Source organism: Monodon monoceros, unplaced genomic scaffold (assembly GCF_005190385.1).
Source record: "Monodon monoceros isolate NGI ecotype Baffin Bay Population unplaced genomic scaffold, NGI_Narwhal_1 Super_Scaffold_17, whole genome shotgun sequence".
Lineage (NCBI taxonomy): Eukaryota > Metazoa > Chordata > Mammalia > Artiodactyla > Monodontidae > Monodon > Monodon monoceros.
In genome coordinates this window covers 1121561-1147993 of record NW_021703773.1, presented here as the reverse complement: position 1 = coordinate 1147993, position 26433 = coordinate 1121561, and the positions used below count along the sequence as shown (strand labels likewise).

Sequence of the window (26433 nt, the reverse complement as noted above, 5' to 3'; positions counted from 1 at the left end):
GAGTGGACATCCTTGTCTTGTTCCTGATATTAGAGGAAAAGCTTTTAAATTTTTACTGTTGAGTATGATGTTAGCTGTGGACTTATACTATATGGCCTTTATTATGTTTAGGTACATTCCTTCTATTCCTAATTTGTTGAGAGTTTCTATCATAAGAGGATGTTTGAATTTTGTTTGAATTTTTTCTGTATCTATTGAAATAATAATATGATTTTTATTCATCATTCTGTTAATGTGGTGTATAACATTTTTAAATTTGTAGATGTTGAACCATCCTTGCATCCCAAGGTTGGATCTCGCTTGATCATGGCCTATGACCGCTTTAATGAACTCTTGAATTCAATTTGCTAGTATTCTGTTGAAGATTTTGCATTATGTTCAGGGATATTGGCCTGTAATTTTCTTTTCTTGTTGTGTTTTTGTTTGACTTTGGTATCAGGGTAATGCTAGCCTCATAAAATGAGTTTGGAAGTGTTCCTTCCTCTTCAATATTTTGGAAGAATTTGAGAAGGATTGGAATTACTTCTTTAAATGTTTGGTAGAATTCATCTGTAAAGCTATCTAACCCTGGGCTTTTATTTGTTGGGAGGTTTTAATCTCCTTGTTCATAATTTGTCTGTTCAGATTTTCTATTACTTCATGATTCGGTCTTGAGTGTTGTGTGTTTCTAGGAATTTATCCATTTTTACTAAGTTATCTAACTTGTCAGCATGTAATTTTTCATAGTTGTCTCTTATAATATTTGGGATTTCTGTGGTATCAGTTGTAATGTCTCCTTTTTTGTTTATAATTTTATAATTTGAGTCATCTCTCTTATTTTTCTAGATAATGAGCTAAAGGTTTGTCAATTTTATTTATATTTTCAAAAGAAACTGGCTAAAACAATTGTATAAGCAGGATTGTATATAAGCTCAGAAACTAGAAAACTCTGAATTGTTTAAAATGCCTACTATGAACAACTGACTGAGAATATGTTTAGCCTTAAATTACTTACCGCATTCAGATCCCTTTAGTAAATAGAACTCATAAGAAATGTCAATATTCAGGGCTGTTAGATTTAAATTTTTAAGTTATACATCAAATATAATATTTCTATGTAAAATTTTTAAGGTTTTTTCTTCTTTTTTATGAAGGGTTCTTGTGGGAAGTGTCACATTAAGAGAATTTCCTTGCAGGGGTGGGAAGAAATTTGTATTAGAGTAAATCATGTTGGACAGCAAGATCTTTTATCATTGTTAAGCCAGCAGTTCTGGGAAATGCATGTCAATTAGAGAAATGAAATCTCCGGTTGAAACAGTGGCTGCCTCAGGTCATTTTAACCTCTGTCAGCATGACTACATATAACCTGGAGGAGACCCAATGCATCAGACTTATGATATAAAGGAAAGGAATTGAATGAGAGACTCAAGAGTTTCATCAGTTGATAATACAATTCAAGAAGAAAAGAGAAGAAATAATTATAAGTAATCCTGGGGCCATTTGGAACTGCAGACTCTGATTCATAACAGGAAATTACATAGTAGAGAGTGTAATGCCCACATTCTACCGTGAAAAAGCCCATTCCTCATGAGGCCATTACTCTAGACATGCCGCTAAATATTACATTTCTTTGTATGGCTAAATTAAATATTTCAAACCAAATTGCATTTTATTTTCTTCAGCTCTCTTTTTTTCTGTTACTTACATATTTGTCATCTTCTTAAAAGCTTGGTCTGTGCCTGTCCTTGGGAACGTGTTGGTTGGAGCCTCTTTCTGATGGGGGAGGTGGGCTTAGGATGTGTGTGGGCCTCTCCGGTGCCCACCTGAGGGGATGAGGTGGTGTCTTGGGGCAGCATCTCCCACAGTGACAGGTCTGAGACGCACTCTGTGTTTTCCATTGACTCGTCTCTTGATTCACTCAGTGTTTATTGAGCTGCACTGTGTCCCCGTGGGCGCCACTTACCGCACAGTGCTGATAATCTCTGAAGATAGAGATAAGAAAATAAGGCAGTCCCTGTCCTCCAGGGTTTAGAGGACAGACCAGGTGGTCCAGTGCACAGGGCACAAGAATGCACTGGGCCCAGGAGAACAGAGGCGGGACTGGCCCAAATGCCTGGGGGCCCAGAGAGGCCACCTTGGTCCACAGGAGGGTGAAAGGCAGTGACACTCGATATGGGCTGTGAGGATTGGGTGGGATCTTCACTGGAGTCAGGGGAGGAGGTGGATTCCAGAGAGAGACCACTGAGCTGACACAGGAGGCCCCAGTGTGTCCATGCTCTTGGTGCCCATCTTCCGGCTGGTCGCTGCGGAGGGGATGGGGATGAACAGAGAACTAAACAGGGCCCCTGCCTGTGTAGCTCTGCGGCCTGCATCTGGGGTTGTGGCCCTGTGGTCGTGTCATGCACATTCCCAAACCCCCGACCCCACGGGCCAGTCAGTGTTCCGTGTTGAAATGTGTCCTTGCTTCTGCACAGCCTTTTAGTATGCTGTCCACGTGCTGCTGGGCAGGACGCTCGGGCCCAGCGAGCAAGTCCCTCTGCGGGAAGGTCGGGGACCCGGTTATCCTGCAGAAGCTGGTGTCCCTTCATCCCGTGCACCCTGTGCTCCGGAGCTGGGCTGATGAGTCCGAGATGGGAGGGGCGTCCTACTCCCAGCCCAGATGCTTCGCGGTGTGTTCATCTCGCCATTCTGGAGAAGAGGGGAGGAAAGTTGTTCTGATTTGGTTTCTGGCGTCTCCAGCTCAGCCCTCTTTTTCAGCAGAGATCACGTGTCAATTATCAGAGGTCCTTGCTGACGGCAAGAGAGGAGAAGGAGGGGTCCTGGTTAATTATAGGGGGTGCTGGGCTGAGTGATCAGGAAGAGGGCAGCACCGATATCCACCTACAGACAGACGTGTAACTGAGCACAGAGACCTGGCCGCCCCACTGGGAACCACAGATGGTGACAGAGTTACCCTGCGCCTCTCCAGTGCCCAGGACCACCCAATGGGGCTTCCCGGGCCAGCAGGGACTCCGTCCCCACCCTGCCTCGGTGTGCAGCCTTGTCCAGGTCCCTCATGTCCCCTGCCGGCCGGTGTTGATCAGGGTGGATGGGAAGCCAGGGTTCTGTGGGGCGTGGGAAGCAGAGACGGCCGGGGCCCGTGGGGCAGAGGGGCTGCTGTGTGGACAGCAAGTGGCAGGAACTGTGTCCTGGGGCTTTGCGTCCGGCCTGTGGACGCGCTGGAGAGTGGGTTTAAAGTGCACATTCAGGTTGGGTGGTGCCGTGGGTGTAACATGGCTTGTCTCATCCTCGTTGGGAGGTTGGACGAAGAGAGAGGAGGCAGATTGCGTGTGCATCCGGCCATGGACCTGGCACCTGTTCCCCAAGATCTCTTCCTCTACAGATCACACACTGAAGCATAGAGGCTGATGTTCTAAGACTTTAGAATAAATTCTACATCAAGGTCATCTCAAGCACTAGGACAGTGAGCTGTCCCAGCCCCCTTTCCCAGGGACGGTGACCAACAGGCAAGCTCCCTTCCCTGCCCTCCCCTCCCCCCCCCCCCCCCCCCCCCCCCCCCCCCCCCCCCCCCCCCCCCCCCCCCCCCCCCCCCCCCTCCCCTCCCCCTCTCCTCCCCTCCCTTTCTCTCACCTCCACCCACTGCAGCAGGGCAGAGAAGAGCAGTCCATCAGCAGAGTTCAGACCAGGGCTTGGGGAATTGCGGGACAGAACAAACTAGACTAAGCTCTGTGTGGGGTACATGTGTTCCCCCAGTCACCACTCTCCCTGGACCTGTAGCCCTCTGCTGCCTCCCGACTACTCACTCAGCCCCCTGGCTGGTCATGCCTTCGATGCTGTTAGTTCAGCTTCTAATGCTGCCTGTATTCTTATTTAAGTATTAAACACGACTCCACTTTGTGTAAATGTTTGATATTCTACACAGTAAATAGCAAATATACTATTTGTGTGTAAATATTTGATATGTCAACACAAATGGACTGTAAGCTGTCTGGGACAAAAATCCTGCTTGTCTTTAACACATTGAATTAAGGACCTGCCTTCCCCTACTCTTGGCGAAAGTTTCTTGCCGTTGTTCAAATGTGAAGCGTTTTTCTATTTGCAATCTCTAACGATTGACCCTGGGAAACCTCTGGGAGGAGCCACCTGAGTCATGAGTCAGATACACGTGAACAAGGATTTGGTGCTTGGGCATGTAAGCCCTCCCTGCCCTGGAAATTAGTCCCTGTGGTCTCACAGAGTATGAACTGTGAGACAGTTGAGAAAAGAGACCTGCTACAGCTGTGAGAGAAAGCCGGCCCACTGGACAGTGGACAAGTTCTGTGAGGCAAGCTTAGATGAACAGGTGAAAACCCAGGCATCTCCCAAGGGTAGAACTTGCCTGAGAACTGATCAAGTAGGGCAGGGGGAAGTGGGCTGTAGAAACCTCCAGGGGATGCAGAGGTGCTGCAAAGGCCTAACTCCACCTGGATGTCTTCTTTGCAGACAAGGGGGCAGCGCTGTCCCTACCAGGGAAGGCTGGGGCATAACCCCCAGGCGACTCACAGAAAATAGGAACTGTGGCCCGCCTGCCCAGAGAGAAGAGTCAAAACGGAGTTCTGAGAGAGTAGAACCGGGTAGAGCAGTGCTGGGCTGAATCATTCGACAGTAGACCCTTAGCATGTAAAGGGCCTGAGGTCTGTATATGAGGCTTTGCAGCAAGGAAACTGAGGCCAGAGAAGTGAAGTGACTGCCCCAAATAATGAGAGGCAGTGCTGGATTGCAGTCATTCATCTGTGGACACGTTTAGTCACCAGCATCCATTGGGTACCCAGTGGGGCTGGGCAGCTCCAGGCCCTGGACCTGGGCTCCTGGCTTACAATCCAGTTCTCCTCCAGGCACCAGGCCTTCTGCCTTAATCTGAAAAGCATGTTTGGCCTCAGACTCAGACAAGCTTGGGCCCAGATTCCCAGGATAAAAAACCCAAGCTCATTGCCAGGTCTGAAAGGAGGTGACAAGTCAAGGAAGGGGTAGCAGAGCTAGTTTCACTGATTAAATTACCAGATACATTTGAAAAGTTTATGACTGTATTTGTGGTGACCTTTACCCGAGATAGTTACAGACTTTAAACAATGGAGATGGGTTTTGAACCTCTTTTGAGGCATCAGGATTAGAGAGAATTGGGGGATGGGATAGGCTGGGTGGGGGGAGGGCTCTGAGCTGGGGGCGAGGAAGCCATCAGGACAGGAAGGGTGTGTCACGGGAGAGGGGCTGGCCAGATGCCAGGCCTGTACAAGTGGAATTGAGAGTCCAGTAGGACCCAGAGTGGGCCTCTGGGAGAAGACAGTCCCTGTCCCACTAGGTACTAGATGAATTCCTGGAATTTTTGCTCAAGACGTGCTGCATCTCAGAAGGTTCTGGGAGAGAGCAGCCAGGTGAAGAAGCACCTGGACTCCATTACCTCAGGCCTGTGCTGGTAACAGACTGGCTGATGCTCACCTGGTGCGCGTTACGCTCTTAGCGTCACTTACCACGCTGATCACTCTGAGAGCAGTTAAGGAAGGTGTCGTTATTTCTGTTTTGCAGATGAGGCAGCCGAGGCTCCAGGAGATTAACGCTTGCCTAGATCACAGCGTTAATCCACAGGGGAGCCAGGTCCCAAACGTCCTCATCTTCTGAATCCAAGTGTCATTTCCTTACTGTGCTCGGCTGTTTTACCTTCGGGTGGGGAAGGGATCCAGGTGTAAGCGTGTCTGGGGATAGACATACACCTGGACCACGCTGCCGGGTTCCTGGAGGGAATCCCGATGAGAAGCTGCTCAGTGGGGCCATTGCAGTGTGGCTTTATTTCCTTGGCCACTGGTTTCATTGGCTCCAGAGGCATTGGGATTTTTCTGGGTTCTGTCACCTGGTCTTTACTGGCTCACGTTCTCCCCCTCATGAGGAGCACACATTAGCCGTGACAGTAGTTTTCAATATGGGGAAACTGCTAGAAAAAGAAAAAATAAATTGGTGCTAAAACTTCTCGAGTGTCCTTGGTACCCTTAATCCCAGTGCCCTCGGGTCACAGAAGACACGTGGTGAGATGTCGTGGGCCTCGGTTGTGTGTTTTCCAGGGGATTCCACCGGCAGCAAGCCCGGGCACCTGAGTGACTGTGTGTGGTCTCACCTTTCAGAGCCGCCAACTTCAGGAACTTCACCTTCATCCAGCTGAATGGGGAGTTCTCTCGGGGAAAGGGGCTGGACGTGGGCGCCCGCTCCTGGACGGGGCGCAACGTGCTGCTCTTCTTCTGCGACGTGGACATCTACTTCACCTCCGAGCTCCTCAACACCTGCAGGCTGAACACACAGCCAGGTGGGGCTCCCCTCCCAAGCATCCTCTTAGCTCGCCCCAACGACCCGCTCCTGGATCTGCCTTATTTACCCCGCTGACAAAGACAAGGATGCCGTCTGCTTTGATTCCTCCTTTGGTGTCGTGCTGTGGGCCTGTCAGCCACCATAGCTCTGGGACTCTTGGTCCCAAGTTCGTGTGTACAGCCCCTTTTCCATTCTCCCCTAGGAGGTCAGCTTTAGGGGATGACCCGGGAGCAGCTGTGGTGGGGAGGATTGGGCCTGGGAGACACTACTGAAACCGAAGGGAAGGAGTGGCTATGGGCGTTTACCAGGGCAGGAGGGGCTCCAGACAGAAAGAACCCACAGTATGAAAATTGTTCTCATAGCTTTGACTCGGCAGCAAGGCCGATACTCAGCTGATAACCACTGGAATGGCCATGTCCGTTGTTCAGATACTGAAATTCTTCTGTGAAAATTGGTAAAGGGCAGCTACCCAGGGCTCCCAAAGTCTTTTCCTGCTGCCTGAGGTCACCCTGGCTGACTGCCCCACGAGCCAGCAGTTAAAGGGTTAAGGTCTGGCAGGACGGGGGCACTGGGGCCCTCTTTCACACCCACTCCCACTAGTTGTGCCCAGTGCCAGGTCCACTGGCCGTCAGAGCTTGGAACATTACCCTTGTGCTGGGAAGTCAGGAATCCGTGCGTGTCCATCTGGTCTACCTGCCGCAGTACTGCTAAGGTCTGTGTCAGAGACCAGTGGAGGCAAAAGGAACAGTGGACGCAGATCCCTAGGCTGTTTCTGACGGTCGCATATAAATGAACAAACCTAACAGCTTTATCTGTCGCTTAGCGCATATGTTTGTTTTCTGGTTTGCAGGGAAGAAGGTATTTTATCCGGTCCTTTTCAGTCAGTACAATCCTGGCATAATATACGGCCATCATGATTCGATCCCTCCCTTAGAAAAGCAGCTGGTGAGTGCTCCCCCGAGGGGCCTTGGTGGGGCTCTGTTTCATGTCTTTCGTCACCAGGGGCACCTGACCATGAGTGGAGGTGAGTGGAAACCTGTGGATTGCTTCCCAGAGTAATTTGTAAGTGTGACAGGTGTTCTGGCCTTTGTTCCCAGCGCCTCGTTGATTAAAAGGCTTGCAGTATTTAAAAGTGGGAAATAAATAGGAACAGTACCTTACAGAAAGGTAATTTCATAGTTTTCTTCTACAGTTTTGAAAACCAGTATTATTGCATTATGGTTGCAGCACATTTCCCCTTTATTATTACAATCCTATGAGGTAAGAAAGGTGAGATTTAGGTTCCCATCGGACAGGTGGAAAACGGAAGTCAGGAAGAGGTGGCTGACGGGCCCCCCCCCCACCAGGCACACAGTGGGGCAGGGGCCAGATCCCTGCTCTCCGTCACCATTCCCACATTAGCATCAGAAGTGTCACCAGCAAGGTGGCTTTCACAGGAATATGGGAGGGACTTCTGTGCTAAGATCCCAGCTGCACAGGTGATGGGTAGGGGACCCACACAGCACCCAGGCTCTCTGGAAGCTGAGATGTCTTCGCTGGTCCCTTCAGCAGAGACTGCAGGCAATAGGAGGACAGGGTGAAGCCAACAGAAGGTCCCTGTGCCGCTGGAAGGTGTGCCCCTCCGAGGCAAAATGTCCCACTGTTTTCATCGCCAAGCTGGGCTGTGATCTTCTGTAGAGACGCCAGCAGGGCTTATCTGAAGCTGTTGCCAGCTCAGGCTGAGCCTGGGGGGCGGCGGTAGGAATTGCCTCAGCGGCTGTCTCTCCTGTTGAGGTGGCGAAGCCGTGTTTCTTTACCTCTCAGGGTGGAGAAAGGAAGCCGCTGTCTGACCATGAGGAGGTGATGGAACTCAGTCTTCCATGCTTCCCTGCAGTGGGAAAGTAAACTGATTTTCATTGAAAATGTGTTCTGTGGAATTCTTTGGGAAGACTGATTCTGTGTTGAAGCTTCCAGAAGTAGGAAAACCTGTTCTCTCCCACCCCATCCTGGGTCCCCCTCCAGTTAACCTCTGGCAGCTGATGTAATGATCTTTTCCAGCCTGGGTTCCTCTAGGCTGCACCAGGTTCATTTCTCACCATGTCTTAGCGTGGCTTCACTTGCAGCATGAGGCGCACAGCACAGTAATAACACCGTTCTCTCTTCCCCCAGCGAAATTGTAATACCGCACATTCGTTGTGTATCTGTACATACTGTGTGTATGCATGTGCTTTATACATAAACACAGTAAGAGTTTTTCACTCCTACTTAGAGGTGATATCACTCCTGTTGAGACAGAAAAACTTCATGTTTCCTTTCCATAGAGTTCTAAGCTTCTAATAGGGATTGAGGCGGGGAATGGGATGCAGGATTTATTTTCTTTCAGCCAATCAGAATAAAAGTTCCTTTGATTTTAAATAAAGTACTGCTTTACATTTGACACTGAATAGGATTAATGTTTCAACTTCAAATCAAGACCTTATTTGCTTTCAAGGAATTCATTTCATTTCACAATTTAAAAGTTTTATCCTTTTATTGCCATTCCTGCAGGGAAGCTCAAGGTCTGGCATGGTCCAGCCAGCTTCTCAGGTCCTCAGAATTAGTGGTCAAGTCAGAAACAGAACTCAGATTGCTGTGTCCACAGCTCCGAGGCCTCTGAGTTATCCTGCAGCCTTTACCAGTCACCTCCGAATACAGCTGAGACATTCCACAGAGCACACGGGTCTGGTATTTTAGGAGTCAGTATTTATGGCTATTTATCCTAGAAAGAGCAATTGTCTCTGAGACAAAGGGGTCTCCGTCAAAAAAGAAAAGCATCCATTATGTTCTTACTGGATGAGCCCTTTCTGGAGCACTTGCTGCCCATAGAGAGCTAGTTGAGGTGTGCGTGGGGCAGTCAGGGACTGGAGCAGTTTCCTGTGCGTGGCAGTGATGCCCCAGATCATTTCACTCACTCACTTCTTTCTCCTAGAGTCGCCCAGGGTCACACGACCAGCTAGAGCTCAGGCCAAGACCAGGATTCCCTTATCTAGTGTGGCAGAGACAGAGTTGCTTAAGTTCTAGGTGAGAGCGGAAATAGAAAGGGAAGTGGCCAGAGGAGAGCCTCAAACTCCTGAAGTTAATATGGTGGAGAGAAAACATGTGGGTGCAGAGAAGGTATAAAATAACAGGTAGTGATTGGAGGTGGGTAAATTAGGAGAGACTTCATGCCAGCGGTTCCTTTTGGCTCAGTCTTGAAAGATACGACACATATATATTAATAAATCCTTGAGAGCCTTCACTGGAGTACATCAGTATCAAGGTGACGGGAAAGCCCAGGTCCGGAATGCGGCTGTGACAGATGACTGCCATGTGCAAATGGGAGCCTTGGCCAGCAGCCCTGAAAATACAACCTTGGTAGTCAGTGTACCACTTATTACTTCTGGCTGTTGCCACTGACAGTTGATAACGTTTGCCTGCAGATAGAGGCGAGAAACCAAATTTACGGGGATTTTTTGTGTGTTCAGGTTACTTCTTTCTTTACATTTGAGTACAGACCGTTAGTAATCAGTAGTAAGTGAAATCATGGGATTTCATACTAATATTAATTTGTAGAGTTTTAAACCTGAGGTGAAACTTGCTGATGCTTTAATGTAGAAACAGCCTTCCGAGAAAGGAATAACCCTCATGTATGTAACTGCTAACTTTAGACATCCCCTCTCTTGGTTTGAGCCTTGTCAGTTCCTGCTGAGGCCACTGCAGGAGCCATCTAGATCCATCTCTCCCTCACACTCCAGTCTCTCCTTCACCCTTGGCCAGAGATGTGTTTCCAAAACACAGATTAATTCCACTAAAAGAAAACCTTTGAAGGCATAAAGTCAGTGGCGTGCTCAGAAGTGTTTAAAGCCCACTCTCCGAAGGGGGAAGGAGCTGCCTCCCAGCGTTGGCTGTCTATCTTCAGGGAGTCAGTCCTCCCGCAGGGCCTGGTGCAGGCTCCCCTTGTGACGTCTCTGGACAGGGCTGGGAAGAGACTTCCTTGCCCAGGTGGTGGGCTGGTCCAGGCCGTGCCAGCACAGCCCTGAATCCTGATTCTTTGGGGGATGAACTGCCCTCCACAATCTGACTCTCGTACTGATCACCGAGGAAATGTCTGCAAACCCGACCCCAGCACCTGGGCTTGACGCCAGCCGGAGCACCCCTGCCCCGTGTCTCCTGAGCTGCCCTCCCCCGAGGGCCATCTCCTCTCCGGCGCTGATGCCCACAGTGCCTGGCCGCTCCCTCTGCCACGTGGTCCTGCCCGGCACTGTCTGACGACTGGTCAGCGTACGCCTGGTCCGCGGACCCTGTCCTCACCTCTCTCTCGTTACACCCTTCTCTCTCCTTTAGTCCAAAGAGTACTTCACCACTGGCCTGCATTTCAGTTTAAATTTCTAAAAAGTGCTGGCTGGGCCTGGTCCATCCTTTTAGTCTGCTTCTGTTTGTTCAGGAAGCAGACATTCGCTGAGAACAGAAGTCACATTAACAGATGCCATGTCCAGCCGGCACTCTGCCCACGTTGTCGTGTAACAGTCAGTAAGGTGAAAAGGAGTGCTACGCTCATGTCACGGGTGAGAACGTTGAAGCTCAGAGGCATGTGTCACTTGCTCAGATGCCCTCAGTGCTGGGTGGCAGGTCGGGAACTCAAGTGATGGGACCAGACTGCGGCAGCTGGGGGCAGGGGCACGTTCTCCACATCCACGTGCTTCCAGGGGGCAGAGGGTCTGACTTTGGGTTGCAGGCTCCCTGGGCAGAGTCCTGGTCCAGCACGATGCCCTTCAGAAGACACTTCATTTTTTTTTTTTTTAACTTATTTTTGGCTGTGTTGGGTCTTTGTTGCTGCATGTGGGCTTTCTCTAGCTGCGGCGAGCGGGGGCTGCGCTTTGTTGCCATGCGCAGTCTTCTCATTGCTGTGGCTTGTTGCAGAGCACAGGCTCTAGGTGTGCGAGCTTCAGTAGTTGTGGCTTGTGGGCTCAGTAGTTGTGGCTCATGGGCTCAGTAGTTGTGCCTTGTGGGCTCTAGAGTGCAGGCTCAGTAGTTGTGGCACATGGGCTCAGTTGCTCTGCAGCATGTGAGATCTTCCCAGACCAGGGCTCAAACCCGTGTCCCCTGCATTGGCAGGCAGATCCTGAACCACTGTGCCACCAGGGAAGTCCCAACACTTCACTTTTTCATGCAGATGCCGATGAAAGGAGACTTGTAGAAAAGTGTGGGTTAGTACAAATCCTGGAGGAGGTGGCAGTTGAGTCCATTCTTAGACCAATTCTTTGAAAGCTGTGGCTTGAGAAACACCTTATTTGTCAAGAAATGGACACCATCATGGCCAGCCTGGTGCTGGTCTGGGCTCGGCCTCGACTGGCTGAGTGATCGCGGGCAGGTCATGCTGCCTCCCAGCCCGAGGCCCGTGCACACCACATGCAGCCCCTGGGATCCTGTGCATGTGACCCCTGAGCCTCAGGGCCCAGCCCACGCGGGGTGTATGGGGGGTGGCAGCCCGGCCTCGGGACCCCTGCAGCCCAGGCTGTCTGCCGCTCACTGCGTGACTGCACAGCCCGGTGCACGGTGAATTCACAGGCCCAGTACTCAGGATTTACTAAGACTTCAAGGCAACAACGGCAGAGCCTCACATCAGGCACAAGGCCTGTAAACCCGGGGCCCATGGGGTTTCCGGTGACGTGAGGAGGGCCAAACACAGCCTTGGTTCCTGGGAGACTCTCTCCGGTTTAGAGGAAATACTCTGCCTGAGAATTTGTAACTGATTTTATTTTCCGGCCCAGATTGCTTCCCCGGCATTTGCCAAGTCAGCCACGTGGAGCCCCACAGGTGCGGCTGAACCTGTGGGTCCTCAGGGAGGAGCCTTCCCACATCTGTGGGGAGAGGCGCTGATTTGTGCTTTGTGTTTTGGTCCTGATAGGAAGTTGTCACTCCCGTCACATGACCTCCCCCAGAGCGCGTGTCTGGGGGCTCCCCGAGGGAGGGCGGGCCTGACCACTGTCCAGTTGTCCGGTTGTGGTGTGTCATGCCGGGCAGAGCCTGCTGGGATCCGGGTGCAGAGGGTGCTGGGGGTCGGAAGGGGGCATGGTCTTGAGGACACAGCCCTGGAAGCAGAGGAGTGAGATCCAGGGCAGGGGGATGGTCCTCTTAGAGTATCATCTCCATCTCCTTCACGGTAGTAGACGTCACACGCATGTGTAGCTCCGTGTAGAAGCTTGGGGCAGAGGTTCTAAGAAGTCGAGCCGTCTGCTTAGAGCCCAGGAAGGGGAAAGCGTTTCTGCCTGTGGGTCCAGAGCCCAAGGTTCTGAGAGCTTCCTCAGTGGACTCTGAGGCCTGGGCTGAGCCCCTCGCTGCTGAGAATTCCCTACCCCAGCCGTCTCCGTTTCCACTGGCTGGTTGTTCCTCACCTGTTCCTTGGAGAAGGAGTGACTGAGTGCCTGCTGGGTGCTGGATTGGACCTGCACATCCAGCCTGAATGAGACCAAGGCCCTGAGCTTACGTTCACCAGCGGTGGTGGGTGAGGACAGCAGGCGGAAACAGCCCCTCGACAGGAAGGTTTCAGAGAGCCCTCACATTACAGAGAAAATAAACCAGCTGATGTGACGTGACACTGGCGGGGGGTCAGGGTGACCGCTCTGAGCAGAGCCCAGTGGTGAGCAGGAAAGGGTGACCCCAGCTGGGCAGACTGCGGGTGTCCAGCCTTGGAGAACTCTGAGCTGGCACATTCGAGGGGACAGGGGATGGACAGGGCAGACAGGGGCAGGTCACGTGGGGCCTCTGCAGGCCGGATGTTCCTGTGGATTTTATTCTGATTGCCTGGGGGAGGGTGCAGTTAACCCACCGAGGGCTCGGAAAGGGGCCGTGGCACGCTCGAGACCTCATGGGCTGTTGAGGGCACTGCTTCAGTTAGCGCCCAGCCCACCTGAGGGGCATGGACTTGGCACGCACGCCCGTCTTGCCCTCATGGTACATGCCGACGGCACCACTGGATCTCTTCCCACCAAGGGCTGAACTTCGACGTGCTGTTCAGATACTGGCTTTTCATGGCCTGCCGACTTTAAAGCCCCCGTTAGTAAGTGTGTAGCTCATTCCCCGCTCACAAGTCAGTTTGCCTCTGTCACACTGTCCCCAGGTGAGGGTCATACCTTGCCGGGCACTGTGTCCACTCAGTGGGTCCTGGGAGGCTACCTCTGCAGTCCCTCTAGGGTTTCTCCCTAAGCGCTGGCCCATTGTTTTCCCTGTGTGGAGCTTTCTCTCTTAAATGCAAGGTAGACCACTGCCAAATATTTGAAGTTCGAATGCTGCACGGCTCTTTGACTGCATTTTTTTATATATAAATTTATTTTATTTATCTATTTTTGGCTATGTTGGGTCTTCGTTGCTGTGCACGGGCTTTCTCTAGTTGCAGTGAGTGGGGGCTACTCTTTGTTGCGGTGCAGGGGCTTCTCATCGTGGTGCTTCTCTTGTTGAAGAGCACGGGCTCTAGACGCAAAGGCTTCAGTAGTTGTGGCATGTGGGCTCAGTAGTTGTGGCTCGCAGGCTCTAGAGCACAGGCTCAGTAGCTGTGGCTCATGGGCTTAGTTGCTCTGAGGCATGTGGGACCTTCCCGGACCAGGGCACGAACCCATGTCCCCTGCATCGGCCAGGCAGACTCTTTAACTGCTGTGCCACCAGGGGAGCCCTCTTTGACTGCATTTTTACTGAGGCCATGTCTGTTTCCCGGCCACCAGAAAGGACAGTGAGCCATTAGCTGTGGCAGAGACAGTGTACCTGCCATGACTGGGATGGAACAGAAACCATTTCTAAAAAATGACTCAGTGGAAAAATTTCCCGACTTTCCTGCTCTGTAAAATCTTTCCAGTTGATACTAATGACACTTGTGGCTGGGGAGCTACCGTACAGCAGGCCTTTGTTCTGGAGTCGAGGGGGAGAGACAGGCCTCTCCCGGCCCTTCTTCTCCTTGGTCTTGATTTGTGCTAACCATAGTGTAAGTGACATCCATGTGTAGGTTGTAGTGAAATAAGACGGTTTCATAGGTTGCAGAGTACAGGAAATGTTAAGTCCATCGCCGCTTCTGCAGGCCATTTGTCAAGTGTAGTTTAGCCTGTGGTACAGGTGGAGTGAACCCTCGGGAAGGTGGAGGGCAGCGAGGGGGTGAGTATTTGGGTGTCAGGCTGGGAGAGCCCTTGGGGCGACTTGGCTCAATCTCCTCATTAAAGGAACAGAAACAGAGGGACTGAGAGGCCTGCCTGAGGCAGACATGCCGGCCAGAGGTCTCGCCCGGGCGGGATGAGCTCTCTCCAGTTAGGGGTAACAGGCAGCGCGGGGGCCCTGCTGCGGGGCCTCCTTTCCTCCTAACACCTACGCGAGCGACCAGGACAAATCCGGAAAAACAGCCATTAGGGTCGCAAACCCACTCCCAGGATTAGTGCAGCCAAAACTACGTAAACGACAAAAACCATTTTAAAATTAGTCTTGCTGCTCCAGCAAATACGTTAGAAACGTGCTTGCAGAGTGAGACATGGGGCCGGGCAAGGCCCGGCTTTTCATAGCCGGTCCCTGCCTGGAGGCCCGGCACGTGCACGGGGAGCAGCTGATGTTAAAACGGACGGCGGATGAATGGACAGAGCGTGTCCTCAGGACCTGGCCTCTCGGTGCCCTTGTCCAGGGCCAGCAGCGCAGCCTCGGGTTTTCTTTTCAGTCCCTGAGGGAGTCCGGTTCGTGCCCCGGGCCAGGGCGCCTGAATCCTAGGTGGTTCTCTCTCCTTCTCTCAGCTTCCTGAGCCCTTTGCTGGCCGCCCACCTGGCCTGTGGGCCCCAGGCCTCCTTCTTGCCGGTGCAGGTGTCAGGCCAGATGTGTAGGTGGCTTTTCCATGGCGCCGCCCCAAACTGGCTCCCCACCCCAGACCCCACTGCGCTGTGAGAGAGTGTGTGTGTGTGTGTGTGTGTGTGTGTGTGTGTGTGTTCAAGCCTCTGCCCTGGAAACATTCCGGCCACAGGTGCCCAAAATCACAGAGCCCCTTGGGGACGGGTGGCTTGCTGTGTCCTGACTGTTGTCCACGTCCCCAACCAGGGGGTGGCTGTGTGTCAGCGACACGCCCCCCATGTGTGACACCCCCATCCACGTTCACTCTGTCCTCCTCCCTCAAGTGATGGTGCCCTCCCTGCAGGTCATAAAGAAGGAAACTGGGTTCTGGAGAGACTTCGGGTTCGGGATGACGTGCCAGTACCGGTCCGACTTCATCAACATAGGTGAGCCCGGGGCCCTGGTCCCTAAGGAGGACGCTCTCCAGCTACGGATGTGGGCGCTGGGCTGAGGGCGCCCGGGGCAGTGGGGACCCTGTCTTCTCCTTCAGCATCTCTCAGTGTCCCTGGGGCAGGACAGAAATGAGGGCAAAGTCAGGCTGTTGCATAAAGGCGGCTTCGAAGCAAGTTGTCCAGGGCCTCCCTCCAGCCGGGCCGGGCTCATGTGTCCTCCGCACAGAACGTCCTCCACGGAGAGGGGATCCACCAGAAAGAAGGGCAGCACGGAGGACTGGGGAAAATCACACAGCAGGAGGATTCCGTTTTCTCTCTGCTGAACCTGTGAAAATTCCAGATGTCACTTCAAGTCTGGAGTGTGCAGTCACTGTCAACAGGCACACAGGCACACATACATGTACACAGATGCATGGACACGTGCACACGCACACACACGTACATGCACAAGCGTGCTCAAACACACACACACACACACACACACACACACACACACACACACACGGCTCCCAGAACACAGAGAGGAAAGGCCTTCTGGTTGCAGATGAGGGACCGAGTCTCTCAGAGGCAGATGGCCCTCACAGCCATCAGGGGGCATAGTCAGGCTCAGCACCGAGGGTCTCCTGTCCCCTGGGAAATAGCACACCCCCCCCCTCCCCATGGCAGCACCTACTCAGGTGCCTCTGGAGGCAATAGATCTGTGGATTGTACATGACCAGGGATGAGTGAACAGGCCCAAGCCTTGACCTTGAGCCCAGAGGCTCGGGTGGACCCTGAGCCTGGTGGAGCTAGAGGCCCACCCTCACGTGGAGATTCCCATCCCTGCATCCCCCTGGGGCCCCTCAGCCCCCTGTCTTGCTCTCTCCTGGCCCCGTCCCCTCCTGCCCAAGGCTTAGGGCTTCTCTCTGTAAGGTCAGTGAGTCGGTCTGAGGAGGCCAGTTTCTTTTGCTCAGAAGTGTGGTGGACATCAGGGACTACAGGACCCTTGAAGAGACCACCAAGTTAGAAAGATTAAAAAAACCCAAACGTCTTGAAGTCAAGTCCTGTTAGAAGCAGCAGGATGTGGGGGACATGGGTCTCTGAGTGGTGGGTTTGCTCAGGTTCCCAGCAACTCACCACGGGTGCTCCTTGATTTCTTTAAGAAGTCGTCCTAAATGATTATGTGCAAATCTAATTTCCAAAAGTGACGTATTTTTAAAATGTTCTGAAGGAAATTTCCATTTTGAGAAACTCTTGTTTCCTCTCTCTGTGTACAAGCAACGGTGATTTTGAGATGATGTACATTTATCAGTTTTGGAGTTATAACATGCTGGATTTTCCTAACGATAGAGCATAACTGTCACAACCATGGGGGTGGCAGGCGGGAAGGGGGCTCGTGCTCAGAGCCTCTGGGTCACATCTGGACCCCCGTTGCTCTTTGCCATCCTGTGCATATTTGCAGGTGTCTCACTTGTACGCCTTCTATTTAATAAGTAGTAATGATACCGGTGATGAGAAATCCATCACAGCCAACCAAGCACTGCCCCTTACCCTACTGCCTCATCTGGTTATGGCACCTGCTGCATTTCAGGGTAAAGAAACTAAACTTAAGAGAGGGAAAGTGGCCGCCGGTATGATAACCAAGACTCGAATTCAGGCCGTGACTCAGGATCTTCCTGTCCCACGTCCGGTGGACACACGGCACCCGTGTTCACCGCCAGGGGTGCAGGCTGGGTTCCCCACTTCCCCCTCCAGTGGAGGTCTGCATCGGAGCAGCATGGCCTGGGGACTGCAGGGAATCAGGGGCTGCACGACAAAGACACTGAGTCACTTCTCCACAAAAGGTCCAAGAAATCTCCTCAGTGAGAAAGGAACGGTGATGACAGCAAGGCCAGTGCTTCTTGGTTCTGTCTGGGACGCCGTGGCTTGAAGTGAAGAGAAGATGTGAGGCCGTCTCAGTTTTCAAAGGTGACCCTTCCTCACTCTGTGAAGGAGTCACTAGAATGTGAAACGAGATTCTGTGAGTCAAACTTCAGAACTGTGAGGCCAGTCCCTTTAAAATGACTCCTTTCACCAGCCTGTGGAGGACACACAGCTTCGGGGACCCCCTTTAGTCGATAGGAGGAACAGTGCTTTAGTGGGATGTGAATTTTTCACACCGCAGGGCCCTGGTCTGCAGGAAGAGGCCACGTTCAAAGAATCCCACGAGGTTTCGTTCAGAGGTTTTGGTTGGGACGTTGGGACGCTGCGGCAGCCCTTGGTCTAAGGCTGGGGTATCGCTGACCCCAGAGCTGTTATAATTGCGGCCCGCCACGCTGCTGGGGCCTCCTGTCTGAGCTCTCTGACCCCGGTGGACGCTCGTCACTTGGCGGGGCGGGGAGACCTCCCCGAGATGCTCCTACTCTCCACGCAGCGTCCTGTTCTGGCGCGGATCAGGGGGCCCCTGGCAGCGTGTTCAGCAGTGTGTTCTCTCCCACAGGTGGGTTCGACCTGGACATCAAAGGCTGGGGTGGCGAGGACGTGCACCTTTACCGCAAGTACCTGCACAGCAACCTCATTGTGGTGCGGACGCCTGTGCGGGGCCTCTTCCACCTCTGGCATGAGAAGCGCTGCGTAGACGAGCTGACGCCCGAGCAGTACAAGATGTGCATGCAGTCCAAGGCCATGAACGAGGCGTCCCATGGGCAGCTGGGGATGCTGGTCTTCAGGCACGAGATAGAGGCCCACCTCCGCAAACAGAAACAGGAGACAAGGAGCCAGAAAACATGAGCTCCCAGGGGCCCATGTGGGGAGACGGTTTATTTTTTTCCTTTTGCAATTACCAAATGAATGGCTGCAACAAGGAAAAGATTGCCCTGAAGAGCAAGAAAAGAATTTGACTGATGAAAAGAATTTGATGAGTAAAGCAGGCGAGGGGAGAGCCTCCTGTTTCCCTCTGCCTGTTTAGCTTCTGCAACAGGAGCTGAAACCCCTCAACCTGGCTTGCAAAAACAGCCCAAACGCACCCGTCCGGTGTCTGACAAAGGCGGCCTGATCGTGAGATTGTGAGCCTAATGGTGTGTTTACAGCAAAGCAAGAGCTGTTTGTTTTCTATGCTTACTGAAATATTCATGAACAAAGACCAGTTTTGTAAAAAGTTCATTAGAATGGAAGGCCAGCACATCCCTCCCCATCTGAGTGATTATCAGCGGGGCTGTAGTGTCTGGGATGCTGAAATGTCAGGAGGCCGGTGAGGAGAGACCGTGTGAAATTCAAAGATACGCTCATCGTGATCTTTGTGACTATATCAAGCAAAACCAAATGGACTAAAAACGAAAAAGAACCCATAGCTATTGTATCATCTCTGCCCAAGATTAACCAAAAATAACCTGCTCATCCATATTTTTGGTTGTAGTTTTAACAATCTGTTAATTTTATTTAAAATGCACTTTTTTGGCTTATGAGTTATATTCTGCTTATTTAATTACCAGTTCGCAAGCCTTACTAAGAGAGCATAAGTAGCTACATTTTTACATTTTTTTGAGAAGATACCTTTAGCTGCATTGTGAGAACTTTCAGTTCAGAGCGTCAGATTGTCACCCACATCCGAGGACGTGGCAGTGCCCTGCGGGCACTGGACGGCAGACGGTCACCGTGGGGAAGGCGTGGCCTGGGACTGCTGACCGAACGAGACACACGGATACTTTATCTGAAGAGTATTTCCAGAGAGGAGCAACTGAACACTGGAGGGAAAGGAAAATGTACTTTTTACCTTAACAGAAAAGGAAACATTCAGACTGGTGATAGAAGTCAGAAAACACATTTTCTCCTCAGGGGAACTGGGGACCACTTTCTTACCTGTTTAAATAAACCAAAGCTGACTGTGTGAACCAAACATTCTCTTTTCCAAGCAGGGTGCTGTTCCTGGCTTCTGGCTTCCACGAGAAGAAACGCAGGAAAATGTCTTTCGTGAAAGGTCACTCCATCTGCCGGCATCCAGCGGGACGGAGGACTGTGCTGTGTGTTCACCCACCCCAGCCAAGGGGCAGTAACTAATTATTTTTTAAATTAAGCTGTTCTACCCAGTCAACCAAGATGCTTCTGAAAATTGCCTTTTATTATAGTTTCCAACTATTTAAAAACAAAATAAACGCAGTTAACATTGAGTGGTTTCTACATTCATGTGAAAATTATTAGCCAGCACCAGATGCATGAGCTAATTATCTCTCTGAGTCCTTGCCGTCTGTTTGCCCACAGTCAACTCATTGTTTAAAAGCTTCAGGAACATTCAAGCTGTTGGTGTGTTAAAAGAAAAAAATGCTTTGTATTGATTTGTACTGGTAGTCCATAAAATTTAATTAAAACCCAGGACATGAATGGAAGGTGGCATTGGACAACTAATAAAATGTGATTTGTGGGTACGATTTCTTCTTGGATTAAGAACACCACATCTTTAGTTTTTGGAGAACGGTTTTCTGTGTGTGTAGACCAGGGTTCCCTGACTGTGGCCCTATAGCATTTCAGGCTAGATCACTCCCTGCCGGGGGCTTTCCTGTGCCCCCAGCATCCCTGGTCTCTCCCCCCTCGAAGCCAGGAGCACCTCTCACCCAGGGGGACACCTAAACTGGCTCCTGTCACCGCCAGGTGTCCCCTGGGGGGACTGGTCTAGAGAGAGGAGAGAACTGTAGTGAAGAACCTGGCAGTTAATACAGTCCGCCCGTCTTTTTGATTAGGAAATGTTGAGGAATGGTTTCCAGGAGCCCTTTTGGCTGTATGTGCGTTTCGTACTTCCGGAGCTGGGAGAGGAGGCTCCGGGCACCTGTCTGTCTCTCCACTGGGTCCTGGGCTTGGTGGGGCCGACCTTGCCCACTCCTTCTGTCTTCCTCTGGGTCGGGAGGTTGCTGTCCCAGCAAGGCCCGCAGCGGGAGCGAATGTCTGATTGTGGAATGAGGTCTCGGGGTCCCGAGATGGGGGCTCCAGGACGCACTGTGCGGGGACCAACCATTTGTGCGGGTTTAAATTGGATATCATGGGTGCCTCAGGCAGGGGTTAAAAATGGGATTTTTTTTTTTTTTGCGGTACGTGGGCCTCTCACTGTTGTGGCCTCTCCTCTCTGGCACTCCCTCCCGCTCCACACTTGTAACCTAAAGACACGTTGGCAGCTTGCAGTCAGCCCCGGCAGGGGGACAGTCCTCTGCTGGCATCCACGGGGGCTGCTTTTGTGCAAGTCTCTTATGTAGGCTGCATCGTATTTGCAGTTTCAGTTCAGCGTGGGAATTAGTATCAGGGTTTCCCCAGCCACATGCCTGGGTTCACATGCAGTCCTTTCACTTCCAGCCCATATGATCTTAAACCTGACACTCATCTCCACCCGTTTCCTCGTTCAGGTTCATGAATGCAATCACATTTATATCATACGACTGACCATGGAATTAGGACACGTCATGCACGTAGCAGGTATTCACATCCATTTGTTATTATCTGATACCAATTTTGCATTCACGACTGTGTCTGCTGTACTTCCCAGTGCACCCCGCACCTCTTGGGTATAATCAGACAGTGGGTCACACAGTAGAGATCATGAACCCATCATGCGTGCACCACTGTCATTTATTTCTGTCATTCCGAAAACAATTTCAGTCTATCCACAGAAGTGCTAGTAGGAGTGTAAAATATAATGAATAGTTCCTCCCTTAAATTCTGTGCTCAGTGATTTGGAGTTGGTGACCCCCTAGGCAGTTGAGAGACATTAGAGGTTTTTGAAGTAAAAAGCATAGCCAGGCACCTTATATACAGAACGCCAACCTTCTAAGGCAGCTAATGTCATTACTTCCATTTTCCAGGTGCAGAAAACCAAGGCTCAGAAATGGTCAGGAACTTGCCCAGAGGCCTGGCCAGAAATTGGCATCATGTTCCCTCCCAGGACCAGCTCCAGAGGGCTTGATGGTCTCAGGGCAAGGGCAGGAGCTTTGGCCCAGGTGGAGTCCAGCACCTGTCCTCTTGTGCCTCGGGTTCCCACTGCCCCTCCAGCTCTGGGTCATCACTGGCAGGTTGGAGGCCTCAGAAGCCAGCTCTCCAAGCAGGATCCCAAGGTGTTAGATGTAAAGTCTACCTTGGGTTGGAGGGGAGGGCAGGTGGGAATTCTTGCTTTTTGGAAAGGATCTGACACTGTTTCTGAGGATTGCTGATCAGAGAGAATGCCCTTGGGTGGGCCCTTGGAAGGGTGGGTGTGTTTTACTCCCAACACCCATCAAATAGCTGGCAGCTTTGTGTGGCCCCTATTCTGATGCGCTTTATATCTGAGTTCAAAGCTGTTTCTCTTGGCAGGACTCAGGGCTTTGCTGTTGATGCTGCCAAAAACTATGGGGCCTGTGCCAGTTGGTTGGGGGATTTGGGTGGTGTTTTTTTTCAACATAGAGAAAAAATGTTCTCTTCAGTCAGCAGAGGTGCCCTTCAAACATCTCTGCATCACTGATCCTCTGACACACGCTCTGGAGTAGCCAGCCCAGTGCCCCTTGGCTGTGTCTGCCTTGTCCACTCTTCCAGGGGTGGGGAGACGAAGTGACACTGTGCTGCCTCAGGCTGTCTGTCCTCCATCATCACACAGAGGTTCAGCGAGGGCCAGGCCACACTCACGGCCTCTGCTCAAGACTCACCTGGTGGCTGGCCGTGCAGATGGCCTGCCTTCTACACACAGGCAGTACCCAGGGTGCAAGTGGGGACGCTGGGTGAACTGTACTTATTCTTCATCTACTTGAGGGTCAGACATGTTAGCTTGAATCAAGGCGAGTACGGCACCACTGGCAACTCCCTACCTCAGTCATCGATCCCCCAGCTTGTAACCCCACCACCAAAACCACCTCCAACTCCAGTGTTTACAAACCTACAACAATTAACATCACCTCTTTGGCTGGAATGTCAAACCTCATTTGAAAAGGGTAAGAAAAATAAATGAAAATTAAAGACAGACCCCACAAACATGTCTTGATACATTTAAGAGGATTGAGATCATATCGAAGATCTTTTCTGGGCATGAAAGTATGAAACCAGAAATTAATTACATGAAGAAAACTAGAAAATCACAAATATGTGGAGATTAAGCAACATACTACTGAATAACCAATGGGCCAAAGGAGAAATTTTAAAAATACCTTGAGACAAAAACGGAGACAAAATATACTAAAATCTATGGGATGCAGCAAAGGCAGTTCAAAGAAGGAAGTTCAAAGCAATAAATGCCCACCTCAAGAAACAAGAAAAGCCTCAAATAAAAAACCTAACTTTACACCTCAAGGGACTAGAAAAAGAATGAAGTTTAAGGTTAGTAGAAGGAAGGAAATGACAAGGATCAGAATGGAAACAAATGAAATTGAGACAAGAAAGATAATAGAAAAGATCAATCACATTAAGAGCTGATTTATGGAAAAGATAAACAAAATAGACCAACCAGTAGCTAGCCTCACCAGGAAAAAGAGAGGACTCAGATAAAATCAGAAACGAAAGAGAAATTACAACTAATACATCAAAAATACAAAGGATCACAAGAGACTACTGTGAACAATTATGTGCCAACAAACTGCACAACCTAGAAGAAATGGATAAATTCCTAAAACATATAACCTACCAAAACTGATTCATGATGAAACAGAACATTTGAACAGAATGATTAACAAAGAGATTGAATCAGTAATCAAAAACCTCCCAACAAACAAAAGTCCGGGACCAGATGGATTCACTGGTGAATTCTACCAAACATTCAAAGAAGAATGAATACCAATCCTTCTCAAACTCGTTCAAAATATAGAGGAGAGGGGAGCTCTTCCAAACACATTTTACAAGGCCAGCATAACCCTGATACCAAAACGGGACAAAGATGTCACAAAAAAAAAAAGAAAGAAAAGAAAATTACAAGCCAATATGCCTGATGAACATAGATGCAAAAATCCTCAACAAAATATTAGTAAATCAAAATCAGCGGTACATTAAAAGGATCATACAACTGTGACCAAATGGAATTTATTCCAGGGACGCAGGGATGGTTCAATACCTGGAAATCATTCAAAGTGATACACCATATTAACAAAATGAAGGATAAAAATCATATAATCATTTCAATAGATGCAGAAAAAACATTTGACAAAATTCAACATCCGTTTATGCTTAAAAACTATCAATCAGCAAAGTGGATAAAGAGGGAATGTACCTCAACATAATAAAGGCCATATATGACAAGCCCACAGTTAATACCATGCTCAATGATGAAAAGCTGAAAGCATTCCCACTAAGATTAGGAAAAAGACAAGGATGCCCACTTTTGCCACTTTTATACAGCATAGTATTGGAATTCTTAAAGCAGTAAGGCAAGGAAAAGAAACAAAAGGCACCCAAATTGGAAAGGAAGAAGTAAAACTGTCATTATTTTCAGATGACATGGTACTATATATAAACCCTGGATATTCCACCAAAAAAACTGTTAGAACTAATGAATGAATTTCGTAAAGTTGCAGGATACAAAATTAACATAGAGAAATCAGTTGCATTTTATACACTAATAACAAACTATCAGAGAATTTAAGAAAACAATCCCATTTACAATTGCATCTAAAAGAGTAAAACACTTAGAAATAAATTTAACCATGGAGGTGAAACACCTGTATATTGAAAACTATAAGACATTAATGAAAGAAATTGAAGAAGACATAAATAAATGGAAATATATTCTGTGCTCATGGGTTGAAGAATTACTGTTGTTAAAATGTCCATACTACCCAAAGCAATCTACAGATTCAATTCAATCGCTATCAAAATCCCAGTGGTATTTTTCAAAGAAATAGAACAAACAATCCAAACATTTTTATAGACCCATAAAAGACCCCAAATAGCCAAAGCAATCTGGAAAAAGAGGAACAAAGCTGGAGGCATCATGCTCCCTGATTTCAAACTGTATTACAAAGCTAAATTAGTATGGTATTGGCATAAAAACAGAAACTTAGCTCAATGGAACAGAATAGAAAGCCCAGAAATAAACCTATGCATATATGGTCAATTGATTTACAACAACAGAATCATGAATATACAATGGGGAAAGAATAGACTCTAATAAATGAACTTGCGAAAATTGGCCAGCCACGTGCAAAAGAATTAAACTGGATTACTCTCCAGCACTGTACACAAAAATTAACTCAAAATGGATAAAAGACTTGAACTTAAGGCCTGAAACCATAAAACTCCTACAAGAAAACACAGGTTGTAAGCTTCTTGACATTGGTCTTGGCAATGATTTTTTAATTCTGACAGCAAAAGCAAAAGCAACAAAAGCAAAAAGGAACAAGTGGGAGTACATCCAACTAAAAAGCTTTTGCACAGCAAAGAAAACCATAAACAAAATGAAAAAGCAACCTACTGAATGGGAGGAAATAATTGCCAGTCATATATATATATATATATATATATATATATATATATATATATATATTATTTTTTTTCTGTGGTACGCGGGCCTCTCACTGTTGTGGCCTCTCCCATTGCGAAGCACGGGCTCCGGACCCGCAGGCCCAGCGGCCATGGCTCACGGGCCTAGCCGCTCCTCGGCATGTGGGATCTTCCCGGACTGGGGCACGAACCCGTGTCCCCTGCATCGGCAGGCAGACTCTCAACCACTGTACCACCAGGGAAGCCCAACAAGTCATATATTCTGATAAGGGGCTAATACCAAAATATGTAAAGAATTCCTACAACTCAATAAAAAAACAAAAAAATCTGATTTTTAAATAGGAGGTAGATCCGAATAGGTATTTTTCCAAAGAAGGTTTACAAATGGCCAACAGGCATATGAAAAAATACTTAACATAATTAATTATCAGAGAAATGCAAATCAAAGCCACAATGAGATACCACCTGTTAGAATGGCTATTATAAAAAAGTGTAGAAATAGTAAGTGTTGGCAAGGATGTGGAGAAAAGGGAATCCTTGTGCACTGTTGGTGGGAATGTAAATTGGTGGAAAACAGTACGGAGGTTCCTCAAAAAATAAAAAATAGAACTACTACATGATCCAGTAGTTCTACTTCTGGGTATTTATCTGAAGAAAATGAAAACACAAAATTGAAAAGATATATGTACCCACACATTCATCACAGCATTATTTACAATCGCCAAGATAAGGAAACAACCTAAGTGTCCACTGATGGATAAAGAAGATGTGGTAAATATACACAGTGGAACATTATTCAGCCATGAAAAAGAATGAAATTTTGCCATTTGCAACATGAATGGACCTTGAGGGCATTATGCTAAGTGAAATAAGTCAGAGAAAGACAAATACCATATGATCTCACTTATATGTGGAATCTGAAAAAAAGAACCAAACAACAACCCAAGCTCATAGATATGAAGAAAAGATTGGTGGCTGCATGTGGCAGGGGGTGGAGGGGAGGATAAATGGATGAACTGTTTTAGTTTTTTTTGGGGGGTGGGTATAAAAAAATTAAACAAAAGCAAGCGTTAGAGCCTGCATATGCCTATACTTTACCCCAGTCAGGACAAATAGAATAGATAAAAGAGAAAAAAGCTCACACCCACAGTGTGTGGGCTGCCAGGAATGTAGGGAGTGGCCTGGTTAAGAAGCCTTCTCCAGAGCTCGGCCACACCATCAAGAGCACCTTCCAAAGGTGAGGCGCTCGCTGTGTTGTGGGGTGTTGAGGCCCAGTACGATGGATGGGTACCATGTCTGGACTCAGGTGCTGGGAAGACTCATGAAGGAACATCCTTTCAGTGGAAGAAAAGTAAAAGCTGATTTAGACTGACAAGAGTGTTGGGCCTTGCCCCCTCCCTGGCCATCTGGCTTAGCACCAGCACTGCCTGACCTCTTCGCAGGCAAGGCAGAGTTAACTCCCAAGCGATCTGGGTTTGTAATAAGTCTT

At 49.3% G+C, this 26433-nt stretch overlaps 1 protein-coding gene across 8 annotated transcripts in view; it reads left to right on the top strand.

The window, feature by feature from the left end:
• Window positions 1-20144, top strand: part of CSGALNACT1 (chondroitin sulfate N-acetylgalactosaminyltransferase 1) — a 261032-nt gene extending 240888 nt beyond the window's left edge. For 7 of the 8 annotated variants that reach the window (XM_029226614.1, XM_029226616.1, XM_029226612.1 and 4 more), the window contains 4 exons: window positions 6132-6310; window positions 7163-7257; window positions 15467-15548; window positions 18013-20144. In XM_029226614.1, coding sequence (XP_029082447.1) covers window positions 6132-6310; window positions 7163-7257; window positions 15467-15548; window positions 18013-18302 — 646 coding nt within the window. In that variant the 3' untranslated portion in view covers window positions 18303-20144. Of the gene's footprint in view, window positions 1-6131; window positions 6311-7162; window positions 7258-15466; window positions 15549-17377 lie in introns of all 8 variants that reach the window. The other variant, XM_029226619.1, reaches the window with a different exon arrangement.
• Window positions 20145-26433: the final 6289 nt, after the last annotated feature.